The 12,745-nt window shown below is 44.7% G+C and overlaps 1 protein-coding gene across 5 annotated transcripts; it reads left to right on the top strand.

Moving 5' to 3' along the window:
• The first annotated feature begins 2,793 nt into the window (after positions 1 to 2,793).
• Positions 2,794 to 12,732, top strand: LOC108158126 (furin-like protease 2). 5 transcript variants are annotated; one of them, XM_017290351.2, is made up of 16 exons: positions 2,794 to 2,896; positions 4,796 to 5,811; positions 5,898 to 6,002; positions 6,078 to 6,153; positions 6,232 to 6,329; positions 7,485 to 7,619; positions 7,688 to 7,847; positions 7,912 to 9,400; positions 9,456 to 9,643; positions 10,174 to 10,330; positions 10,397 to 10,671; positions 10,734 to 11,016; positions 11,076 to 11,275; positions 11,338 to 11,631; positions 11,690 to 11,925; positions 11,986 to 12,732. In XM_017290351.2, exons 2-16 carry the CDS (start codon positions 4,978 to 4,980, stop codon positions 12,460 to 12,462), a joined length of 5,007 nt encoding a protein of 1,668 aa, XP_017145840.1. In that variant the 5' UTR covers positions 2,794 to 2,896; positions 4,796 to 4,977; the 3' UTR covers positions 12,463 to 12,732. The 5 variants fall into 5 exon arrangements, with proteins under 5 accessions (XP_017145840.1, XP_017145831.1, XP_017145820.1 ...); XM_017290342.2 differs by having other exon boundaries at positions 6,232 to 6,338; XM_017290331.2 differs by having other exon boundaries at positions 6,078 to 6,329.
• Positions 12,733 to 12,745: the final 13 nt, after the last annotated feature.

Raw genomic sequence — 12,745 nt, 5'->3', positions numbered from 1 at the left:
GATGGTGAGAAACTGTCGTTTGACCACTTTGACCGTGGTTCGTCTTTTTTTTGTGGGTCTATTTGTCAGTTGGCGACCCGTTTGGCAGCATGACCACGAAATAGTTATCTGTGATAAGGCGTTTTTGGCCAATAAATTTATTGGCAATTTGTTCCGTGTAAAAAAAAATGTGCAACTGTCATAATAATAAAGAAAACTCTGCAGTGCCCGGAATCCCCACAGCACAGACATACATATACCCGTCACGGTGTTGCCAAGAAAAAGGCTTGGAAAAATAAATAAGAGAAGTGCCAGCAGCTATAAAAGGCAATTAAGGCCGTTGATCCAGATCAAGAATTACCATAATCTGATACTGGGAAAAGCTTTCCAGCTAAGCTTAGCTCAGCTCAGCTCTCTCTCTTGCTCGGTCTCTCGCTCTCACTCTCTCTCTAGCTGTCGCATACACCTACATGAATACAATATACCCTTGAACTCTACGCAGAGTGCCGGGAATAAAAAAACAACATCTGCAAAGCTTCCCCCTCCACTCTGATTATGCACATACATACACACATACATACGTACGTACATACATATATGTTTGCTTAAATTAGTTCAGTGTGGAAAAAGTGATATATCCCAATACATGCATACATATGTACATACAGGTACAATATGTACGAGTACTCGTACATACTCATAGTAGACCCGGCACAAAAATAGCGCTCTTGGCGTGCTTTGAGCCACTGACCGCACAGGGTAAGCCGGCACCCGTCTGCCGATGCAGTGTATGCAATAAGATATGTAATAAGATACATATGTGTCTGTCTGCAAACAGCACAACAAGCAGACCAGTGTTGCCCATATAAAATAAACCACGGTTCAGATCTGACGTAATATGGCGTTAAAACGGGCCTGCATTCGCCAATACACACATACAATCTATGCACATACATAGATATCCCCGTACATCCGCGGATGCTGTGCTTTTTTTTGTTTGCCGTTTGCCTCTCTCTCGCTCTCTCTTGCCCATCCAGCCACCCACCTTTCGGGGCAGGCGCATGCGCACGCGACCGTGACTGACTGTTGAATATCGCAGTGACTACTGGAGAGTGAATGATTAAACAACTAGTAGCTGGTCAATGTGTCGTCAGGGTAGGGGTAAGAACTTTTCCAGACTTAGTTAGGCACTTTCCTGCCACTTAGCCATTTAATTAAACTTTGGTCAGCCCAGTAATTACGACTTGGCTTTTAGGTGTTTCACACCTATTTTTTTCTACCTTATTTTTGTTAATGAAAGATCAACATTTTGTTGAAGCTGTGAAAGGAAGAGCTATAAATAGCAGATTGGCGGAACTTTAGAAACTTTGCGGATGATGGTGATTAAGCGCATATGTTTTGATAACCAGAAAAGAAAGGACTTTCAAGCCGAAGATCAGCATCAATTTATTGTAATCTTTATTTATTTATCGTCAAAAGAACGATCGGTGGAAAGTTGGTACAAGTCTTTGTGTTAAGAACTCCATTCGTTTTCTTAAATAATCAAAACAAAATCGTATGACGTATGACGATAGGGTTTTGATTTTCCCTTCTTGCTTCTTCAGATTATTTTTAGAACGAAATTTTTCTAATTTCTGTGGTAAAATAAACAGATGTGACCATGACAAAGTTTTGGAAATGGGTACTTAAATGGACAAAGCATTTTGGTGTACTTTTTAAGTCCATTGTTAACTTTGAGAACCAAGTTTATGTATGTTTATACATACATATGTATGGTTTATTCATTCTCATTAAAAGCAAACCATAACCTGTCCTAACTACGAAAGTACGTATGTATGTACGTATGCATGTACATATGACGTGAAGCAGCGCTTACCTTCGCGCTTAAAGATATACATACACACATACATACAAGTATACCATTGGATTTACCAAAAACTAAACACAGTGGAATAATTATTTCGTGTGCATATACGAAAAAATAGCAAATTTAGCTCGCAAACGCTAATCTTCTCTGAAAAACAGAAAAATAACCAAAAAAACCTTGCGCGGTGTTGGAAGCTACCGCTATCTCTTGGCTGAATGTCAGCACACATACAGCTACACAATATACATACATGCATAAGTGTAGGTTAGGTATGTATGGACCCCAAAGTATACATCTTCATGTGCAAGGTATATTGGTAGGTATCGGTAGGGCACTCCCGACTACGAATAGCCTATTTTGTGAGTCACTCTTAACTCTACTGCTACTTGGCGCAATCCACGAATACATACATATGTAGGTGTCGCACTCATCAAAGCCTGTGAAGCGATCTCCTGGACTGTCTTACCCTCTGCACAATATACCTTGTTTGATTGTTCGTATGTACAGATTGCATATGAAAACACGTCTTAAATGTGTACGTATTTATGTGGTGAAGAGACACCCGCACACACACACATTCATACATACGTACGTAATACTAATTAGTTTTGTTACAGCACCGTTGCGTGTTATGTTTTGCATTTCATTTTGTTTTGAAAGCTCCTAAAGCTGTGCTTTCGTTAGTCTCAACTGGAGAGACATATACACATATACATACATATGTATGTACGAGTGTACGTATATGTAAAAGCAAGGCGGCAAAGCGAATGTACGAATGTCTATATGTAAGCCAAGAGTGTGCGATTGTATGTTTGTATGTATGTATGCATATGCGGTTAGCACAAAATCCAGCGAGAAAGAAAGAAACAACCAACCAACAACACGACCAGGCAGGCGGCGGCGGGTCGGGTCTCTGGCTCTGTATGTTTGTATGTACGAGTATTAACTTCAAAATAAAGTTCAGTTTAAGCTGGAGCGCAGCGCAGTCGTCGTCGCTTGTTCGTAACGGTCGGGTCGGGTCCGTTCGGTTAGTTCCTATATGTACGCATGGTAAGCACGCGTTCTCTTTGGGGGCCTCCTCGCAATCAGTGTACCAGCCAGCGTCTCAGTCTCTCAGTTGTTTCGGATTTTGCTGTGTTGATAAGGCGTAAGTCGTAGAGCGCCTCTGACCCGCGCCCTTAGACGTCAACAGTCCTCCAGTCCCGTGCCAAAAACTGTAGCTGTGATTTATGTACTTACCCAAAATGTGACCGAGTAATACTTATAATCCATCCATCCATCCAACCATCCGTGCAACGAAACGGGTTCAGTTTTTTTTGTTGTTGTTTCTGATGCACATTGATGTATACATAAATTTGAATGTGTCTCTGACTGTTGTCTATGCATTACATGCATTCATATGTTCATGTATGTATGTATGTACGAAATGCCAACTCTTACGTACTTATCTGTGAGTGTATGTGTGTGTGTCGGGTTTGAGCCGCCACTGCCGCCGTCACACACCATCAAAAGTACACCAATACACCCCCAGCAAAAAAAAAAACAAAACAAAAAAAGGTGTCATTGTTGTTGCAGCACAATTAGTGCGAAATCTGTGTGTTTGTGTGTGAAAAATGAAAAATCTGAGTATTATACAAACAAATGATACATACTATGTATGTACATCCATACATACATGCATAGATGTACATATGTACATACCACCACCACTCGCAAAACTAGAAGTTGTATGTTGTATAAACGCGAAATGGCACAGTGAAACAGAAACCGGAATCAATATGAGGAGGGGAGATATTGTTAAAGAGTCTCCTCGTCGTCGTCGTAGTCGTCTTCGTCTTCGTCGTCTTGCCTTCCCCTCCTTATCCGTTGGTGCATGCGGATATGCCTGTCTGCACTTGCTACTCCTCCTCCACCTCCCACGCTCTACATACACACACTTTTGGTCACATAAATCTCACTGTACTTTACCAATACATATCTACGTGCCCGCTAGTGTACCTACTACCAAAAATGTACGGTACCACCAATTTATCGGTAATAAATACCGTCCATCCGTCATGTGCATCAGAGGGGCACGTACATATGTACCGTACTCTGTCTCTCTTTTTGCCTCTGCCTCTCCCTCTCTCTGTGTTCATTCCTAAAACAAAAACAACAACAAAAAACCCCCCAACGGGACGTGCACAATCGCTTAAGGAATGGGGAATGGAAATCAAAATGGTTATGTCAGTTCTTCTTCGCATTTGATTCCTCCTACTTCTCCTTTCACATATGTATATATATGTACATATATATATAATCTACAAGTACTGTCTGTCTGTCTCCCTGTCCCTCTGTGGCAGTGGCATGCGCAAGCATTGTACCCAGAGTTTTACATGTTGCACATATTCTGAATAATCGAATAGGAGTCCCACACTCGTGCACTCGTAATTTATTCGTTTTGCCAAGGCATAGGGATTGGGAGGGAAAGAAAGGCTTTGTGGGGTGGAGAAGAAAGATTTCCAGGGTAACTCTGTTCTTTCTTTCTTTATACTATTAAATTAATGATATTCAGACATGACTTTGCTTAGTCATTGTTTATAAGTCCCCCCCCCTTCAACCAACTGCCTCGGCTACTGTTCTGTTGCATCACCAGAGCCAGAGAGAGAATAAATATAATATAAATATATATATATATGTACAGATGTACATACATATATTCGAGAGCTTCACTCAACGGGAATCACCTTCGTGTTGAAAAAGAAAAAAAAAAGCTGAAACTGAAACGTTTTATCATCACTCCGGGGGTCATGAATCAGCAGAGATGTCTCCCTCTCAGCCAGACGCCCGCCCACGTTGCACGTTTCATATTTTTTTTTTTCTAAGAAGAAGATAATAGTAATGGTTGGATTAAGATTAAGATTAAGATCTAAGGCTCTTCTGCTATATTTGTTTATATTATATTTTTAGATACACCAGACACCAGAGCCCACAAACAGTAGATACATGAGTACGGACACAAGAAAGGAACACGGACACGGACGATACGTTGCTGCAAAAAGACTCTTCAGGAGAATAAAGCAACTACCCTAATAAAAAAAACCTCCTAAAAACCCCCGCTCCGCTCCTCCAGCTGGAACAATAGTTTTATAATGCTTGATTTAGGAGGTGTCACCAGAACAACAACAACAAAAAGAACAAGAAACATCCTCCCAATCATACAGGAGCAGGGCAGTAGACCCAGTCCTGCCAGAGAGCCCGCATATCGAAAGCACTGCAAACAAACGCTACCGAAAGCAACAGCAACGACAAAGACTAGCAGCAGCAGCAGCAACAGCAACAGCAGCAGTAGCAGCAGAGCTCCTAATCCACATCCTCCACCAGCAGCACATGCAAAACTCAATAGAGTCTATTTATGTACATTTAATCGAATGGCACAGAGCTGTATATATTTTTTATTAGTTTTAGTAGTCCTAAGCCGAAACACTAGTAGTGCTCTTCGATATAGCGAAAGCGAAAGCGTGAGCGAAACTCAACAACAAATCAATGCCGCACGAAGAATACTCAACAGCAGTAGCAGCATCAGCAGTGAGAGCGATACCGAGAGCAATGCGGCGGCTGTTAATTTGTCCCTTAGCAAAACTGAAACTGAAACAGAAACAGAAATCACTCAAACCACTTCCCACAAGGCCAACGCCGCGAGCGCGAGGTCCAACACTCACCCTGACTTTGACTCTGCCTCGGACCCCCTAGCAGACGAGTTGCAGGTCATACGTAATACTCATATAAATGCCAGTGAACACGAACACCAGCACGAGCACGAGCAGCTGGAGCAGCAGCATCTCCTCAATGAGAACGATGTGTTTGGCCCCTACAGTATTCCGGAGGAGGCAATCTACACAAATGAGTTTGCCGTACACATTCCGGCTGGCAAATATGTGGCCGACGCCATTGCGGACAAGTATGGCTTCGTGAATCGGGGTCAGGTATGTGACGACTCGAAGGCGCCTCCCCGTCCTCCCCTGAGGGCCTCTGCCAGCTAACCCACATTTTATTATCTCACTCTCTGCAGATTGGAGCACTCGACGATTATTATGTCTTCCAGCATCATCGCGTGTCGAAGCGTTCATTGCGTTCCAGTCACAAGCATCAGAGCGATCTGAGATCCGAGAATGAGGTAAAATATACAAGGACTGAGAGCCATGCCCACTAGAGGAGAGGCGGAAATGATGGGATGGTTACTTTCTTATAGGTGAAATGGATGCAGCAACAGCATGAGAAAGTACGACGGAAGCGCGATGGTCCCTACCAGGATCTGCCCACCTACAGTCCGTATAATGTTTTGCGTCCATCAAGCCATCAAGAATATGCCCCCGACGAATCGCTGTTTTCTCCATACTCCCCAGAGCCCCATCTATCCACGCATTCGCCACGCTTGGAGTATCGTGATGTTAGCTCGCATTCCATATTTCCGGATCCCTTGTTCAAGGAGCAGTGGTATCTGGTGAGTAAAGTATGTAAATCCATATTCTCTCACTTCAAAATGCATGTTTGTTGTTACCCTGTTGTGTTGCCATGTTAAGTGTTGAATGTTTAATGTTTGCTTGTACCCCAGATATTCGATTCTGTTTGTAGATTGTTCTACATAGATGTCCCTCTAACCAAAACGTAGATCATTTGGAATCAGTGTTTGAAAACCTACAGTCGAAGTGAAGCTCTTGCTGTTGCTTGGGTTTCCTTTCCTGAAAAATATCAGTAGTCGCAGCTGCAGACAGCAGATAGAAAGAAAGAAAAAGTGTGACTGTTGTCGACCTGTTTAATACCCTATTCTGTTCCACATCTCTAACATAATAATTTGTAGAAAATTCGAAAAATTCGAGATAAAAAAATTAGGTTGTAGGCCAGATTAAGGAATTACATAAATACTCGAATATATAGCTTTCAAAATATAATTTAAATTGGTATAAAATACATACCTGGCATACCTTTGTTATTCTTTGAACAATTTCCATGATTTGTAGCTTGTTTTATTGGTAAAAGTACTAAAGAAAAAAGACATAAAAAGTGCAAAGAGTATGTACATATGTATGTATCTCCAGGTATGGCTACGGCATCGATACGAATACAAAAAAATCAAATAAAATGCCATACACTTCGCTTGTAAACTCAGATAAATGTCTGATAGAGTTGGATAGAGTTATAAGAGCTTTAAGAAAATATGTTGGGTATACGAGTATAAAGCTTACTATATTCTAAATATGGGCTTGGGATGCATTCGATCCAGGCCTACAACCTAATTTTTGTATCGTTCAAAGTACGAGTTCAAAGAAACCACTCGAAGGGTATAAAAATGCCAAATAATTACTATACGAGTGCCAGGAGGGTATTTCCAAAGTCGCAACACTTTAAAAGCCTAAGAAAAGAGTCGTGGTCACTTTTTAGTTTCTTGTTGCTGCCAGTTGCTGCGACCCACTGATACATTTTTATTGAATTTTCAGGAAGCCCAAGCAGCAGAATGGTAGACGATTATTGTAAATTATGTATTTCGAACACTGATTGGAATAACACTTGTTCTAGTATTGTTCTATGTATACGAGTGTAGACTAGAGTTTTGATCTAATCGATGTTATATTTCTGTTTCGTTTCCGCGCCCAAACAGAACGGTGGAGCCAAGGACGGCCTGGATATGAATGTGGGACCTGCCTGGCAGAAGGGCTACACCGGCAAGGGAGTTGTCGTCTCTATACTAGACGATGGCATCCAAACAAATCATCCAGATCTGGCCCAGAACTACGTAAATAAATGTTAAAAGTGCTATGTAAAATATGCTCTAACGGAAACCTACTCTTTCCGCATTTTCAGGATCCCGATGCCTCATTCGATATCAATGGCAACGATTCGGATCCCACGCCACAGGATAATGGCGACAATAAGCATGGCACACGTTGTGCCGGCGAAGTGGCAGCCGTGGCCTTTAACAATTATTGTGGCGTGGGTGTGGCCTACAATGCCAGCATTGGTGGTAAGTGTATCGGAGACTTTTGGAGATTCTTCTGGCTTATAGTACTCCTTTATTCCCTGTCTAGGTGTTCGCATGCTCGATGGCAAAGTCAACGATGTAGTGGAGGCCCAGGCGTTGAGTTTGAATCCCTCGCACATTGATATTTACAGTGCCTCGTGGGGACCCGAGGATGATGGCTCGACGGTGGATGGCCCCGGTCCGTTGGCCCGGCGCGCCTTCATTTATGGCGTGACCAGCGGTCGGCAGGGCAGGGGTTCCATCTTTGTCTGGGCCTCGGGCAACGGTGGCCGCTACACCGATTCGTGCAACTGCGATGGCTACACCAATTCGATCTTCACCCTCTCCATATCGAGTGCCACACAGGCGGGCTTCAAGCCCTGGTACTTGGAGGAATGCTCCTCGACGCTGGCCACCACCTATAGCTCTGGAACGCCGGGCCATGACAAGAGTGTGGCCACCGTCGATATGGATGGACGTCTGCGACCCGATCATATTTGCACGGTGGAGCATACGGGAACTTCGGCTTCAGCGCCGCTGGCAGCTGGAATTTGTGCCCTAGCGTTGGAGGCCAATCCGGATCTCACTTGGCGGGATATGCAGTACCTGGTGGTGTATACGTCGCGACCTTCGCCGCTGGAGAAGGAGGGCGGCTGGACCCCGAATGGCGTCAAGCGGAAATACAGTCACAAATTCGGCTACGGACTGATGGATGCGGGGGCCATGGTCTCAATGGCAGAGCAGTGGACCTCGGTGCCGCCTCAGCATATTTGCAAGTCGCGGGAGAACAACGAGGATCGGAGAATCGAGGGCTCCTTTGGCTTCACACTGTCCACCCACATGGATGTGAATGGCTGTGCGGGGACGATCAATGAGGTGCGATATCTAGAGCATGTTCAGTGTCGCATTACCTTGCGCTTCTTTCCGAGAGGAAATTTAAGGATTCTTCTGACCTCGCCCATGGGCACGACGAGCACTTTGCTGTTTGAACGACCGCGCGACATTGTCAAGTCAAACTTTGACGATTGGCCTTTCCTCAGCGTTCATTATTGGGGGGAAAAAGCCGAGGGACGTTGGACCTTGCAGGTGATAAATGCCGGCCGTCGAAGGGTCAATCAGCCGGGGATTCTATCCAAATGGCAGCTGATCTTTTATGGAACATCCAATCAGCCCATGCGCCTGAAGTCGGAGCTGCTGAATGGGAATCCACAGATGCGTAGCCCCATTGGGGGCGCCAATCCGTTTCTCTTCCCATCCGCCTCGAATATCGGCCAGCCGGCCAACGAGGGCGGCAACTACAACACCGACAGCTTTGCGGGCTATCTCAACTATCAGAATATCTTCACCAGTGCCGGATCGGAACCAGAACCGGCCACCGCTACGCTAGATGGACAGAATGTCACTGGCGCTGCGGCCGCCGAGCTGAAAGCAGAGCCAGCCGATGCCACCAAGGAGAAGATTGTGCTGTACTCCTGCGACGCCGAATGCGATTCCTTGGGCTGCTATGGCCGCGGACCCACACAGTGTGTGGCCTGCAGTCACTATCGATTGGACAAGTAAACAAGCAGCGAAAAATGATTTAACACCACTCAAAATACGATTTGTTTACAGCACCTGCGTGAGCCGTTGTCCGCCTAGATCTTTTCCCAATCAAGTGGGCATCTGCTGGCCCTGCCACGACTCCTGCGAGACCTGCGCTGGCGCCGGACCCGACAGCTGCCTCACCTGCGCCCCAGCCCATCTGCATGTGATCGATCTGGCTGTCTGCCTGCAAGTCTGCCCAGATGGTTATTTTGAAAGTAAGGAAAAGCAAACAGAAGGAAGAACATGCAAAAGAAAATAACATATTCTGTGCCTATTCCGAAATTCAGAAGGGGTTAATTGTGGGGATCAATTATGATTGTGGAGGGGTCTCTCCATCAAACGAGTACAAAAGATAATTGAATTTAATTGTATTGCTCCAAGAAATCATTCCATTCAGTAGTCAAAAGTGCAATTGAAGCTGTGATTTGTTTATAATTGATTCATTTTGAACATTATTATAGCCAAAAATATTATAAACACGTTTATAATACCTATAAAAATGGGAATTTATGGTTTTTATTTGTATCCTTGTAAACAATCCGAGATGAAAGAAGACGGCAAGAGAGATGATGCTTAAATATAGCCATCTCTTTTCTTTTCCTGCAAGACTTAGCATGAACAAGTTTTTTTGGTTTGAGGCGAGAGAGAGAGAGAGAGAGAGAGAGAGAGAGAGAGCTTTAAAAAGAATTCAATGTTAAATGTAACCGTAATTTTGTGTGTGTGACTTTTGTATTTTCCAAAACAGATAGCAGAAATCGAACCTGCGCTCCTTGCGAACCAAACTGTGCCTCCTGCCAGGACCATCCCGAGTATTGCACCAGCTGTGACCATCATCTGGTGATGCATGAGAATAAATGCTACTCGGCCTGTCCCCTGGACACATACGAAACGGAGGATAACAAGTACGTGCAGCAGCGGAAAATCCCTACCATAAAAATTGTAAACCTGATGTTCTTCTATTACCACAGATGTGCCTTCTGCCACTCGACATGCGGTACATGCAATGGCCCAACGGACCAGAACTGCATCACGTGTCGACCAGGCCGTTATGCCTGGCAAAACCAATGCCTTAATAGCTGTCCGGATGCATTTTATGCGGACAAGAAGCGGCTGGAGTGCATGCCCTGCCAGGAGGGCTGCAAGACCTGCACCAGCAATGGCCTTTGCTCCGAGTGCCTTGCAAATTGGTCGCTGAACAAGAAGGACAAATGCATTGTGGCCGGAAGTGAGGCGTGCAATGAATGTATGTCAAATGAAATTACATTCCTTTCTTCGTTCATGTTAATATTATTCTGTCTATCGCAGCCGAATTCTTTAGTCAGATTGAGGGCCAGTGCCGTCCCTGTCATGCCTCCTGCGAGAGCTGCAATGGTGCTCTCGAGACGAGCTGCATGTCCTGCCCAGCAAATCGATTGCTGGAGCTGAGCCGATGCGTGAGCGGGTGTCAGGATGGGTTCTTCATGGAGACGGGCGTCTGTTCGCCCTGTCTGCACACCTGCAGCCAGTGCATATCGCGCACCAATTGCAGCAACTGCTCCAAGGGCCTCGAACTGCAGAATGGCGAATGCCGCACTACCTGTGCCGATGGGTAAATGATTATTTAATGCATTTATTTCTTTTATTTATTGTCTAATACCATTTCTACAGCTACTACAGCGATCGGGGCATCTGTGCCAAGTGCTATCTCAGCTGTCACACGTGCAGTGGGCCACGTCGCAACCAGTGCGTTCAGTGTCCCGCTGGCTGGCAGCTGGCAGCCGGCGAATGCCATCCAGAGTGTCCCGAGGGCTTCTACAAGTCGGATTTTGGCTGTCAGAAGTGCCATCATTATTGCAAGACATGCAATGGTAAGTGGGAAAAATGCTACTCTCCATCACGTTTCGGAAAATAATAACTTGTGTTTTTGCAGATGCCGGTCCTTTGGCCTGCTCCTCGTGCCCGCCACACTTTATGCTCGATGGAGGACTGTGCATGGAGTGCCTTAGCTCACAGTACTACGACATCACGACATCCACCTGCAAGGGTTGCCACGACTCGTGCCGCTCCTGCCTTGGCCCTGGCCAGTATTCGTGCAAGAACTGCGCACCGCCCCTCCATTTGGATCAGTTAAACAGCCAGTGTATGCCATGCTGTAAGCAGAACGAGACCACCACCAACGACACCACAATATCAGTCGCGTGCTGCCATTGCGACAAGGAAACGGGTAAGATCGGATCAATAAGATTAAAGTCTTATAATTGTGAAAACCATCCTCCGACCAGGTGAATGCAAAGCTACCTCTACGGGCGGTAAACGGCGTACAGTCATCGGCAGTGGGAGCATGTACAAAAGCGGCGGCGGCGATGCTGAAGCTGATGCCCAGCTTGGAGGCAGTGAGGGCATTGGCAATGAGTTCCGTGTGCGGCTGGACTCTCCTTTGACGGCCATCACGGCCATTGCAGTGGCCATTTGTTTGCTTATTATCACCATATTTTCCATTATTTTCGCTGTTCTACAGGTAAACAGACATCCATGAATAATTGATGCTTTTGTAAATCAATTTTTGTTCTTTCTGCAGCGAAACAGCAACTATGTATCGAGAAATTCCGTAAGATATAGAAAGATAGCCAGCAAATCGTCGTCGGGTGGGAGCAGTCGTCGAAAGAAGAACGCCTCAGCCGCACAGACAAGTAATGAGGCCAGATTTATATTTAATGTGGGCGAGGACGATGACACCGATGAGGATGATGCTGATAATACAGAGGATGATATGTTGGATGTGACGACAGAGGTGAAGCGGATCGTTTATGACCCCAAAGGCACAATACATGGGAACGAATTTTACATTGAGAGTACAAAAGATATTGATGCGATTGAGTTTCATTGCAAGGGAGCCGGTGGCCACGCCTCCGTCCCCAAGAGAAGAAGTTGCAATGAGTACGGGAATAGAAATGGAAGAGAACCAGATGATATTATATCCAACAACACGTACAGAGATCCGGCAGCCACAGCAACAGCAGCAACTACTAGCTGTAGCAATAATATCCTCAGCTGATTGATTGATTGATGGAACCCGCAATTGACAACGCGATTTTCTCTTGGATTTCTCTTGCGCGCCTTCTCTCTCTCTCTCTCTCTGGACTAGTAAATTAAAAAAAAAAAAACACCTTTGGAGGTATATAGCGAAATCGAAATATTTAACATCCCGAAAACAAAAAATGATAAAAATTTATATGTGATTGTGAATTGTTTTTATATATATATTTGTAAATTTAATGTTTGTATTAAATTTTTATGAAAAATGTTATGTCAAGTTGAAAACCAATTGTCCGTGTTCT

This window comes from Drosophila miranda, chromosome XL (assembly GCF_003369915.1).
Source record: "Drosophila miranda strain MSH22 chromosome XL, D.miranda_PacBio2.1, whole genome shotgun sequence".
Taxonomy (NCBI): Eukaryota; Metazoa; Arthropoda; class Insecta; order Diptera; family Drosophilidae; genus Drosophila; species Drosophila miranda.
The sequence above is the reverse complement of the archived record's forward strand: the minus strand, read 5'-3'. Positions and strand labels throughout refer to the sequence as shown.

Excerpts from the sequence above, each read along its gene's own strand:
- LOC108158126 (XM_017290310.2), top strand. The coding sequence starts at position 4,978 with ATGCTTGATTTAGGAGGTGTCACCAGAACAACAACAACAAAAAGAACA. Across the intron at positions 9,644-10,173 it reads CCCAGATGGTTATTTTGAAA|ATAGCAGAAATCGAACCTGC; the intron begins GTAAGGAAAAGC and ends TTTCCAAAACAG. Across the intron at positions 10,672-10,733 it reads AAGTGAGGCGTGCAATGAAT|CCGAATTCTTTAGTCAGATT; the intron begins GTATGTCAAATG and ends TGTCTATCGCAG.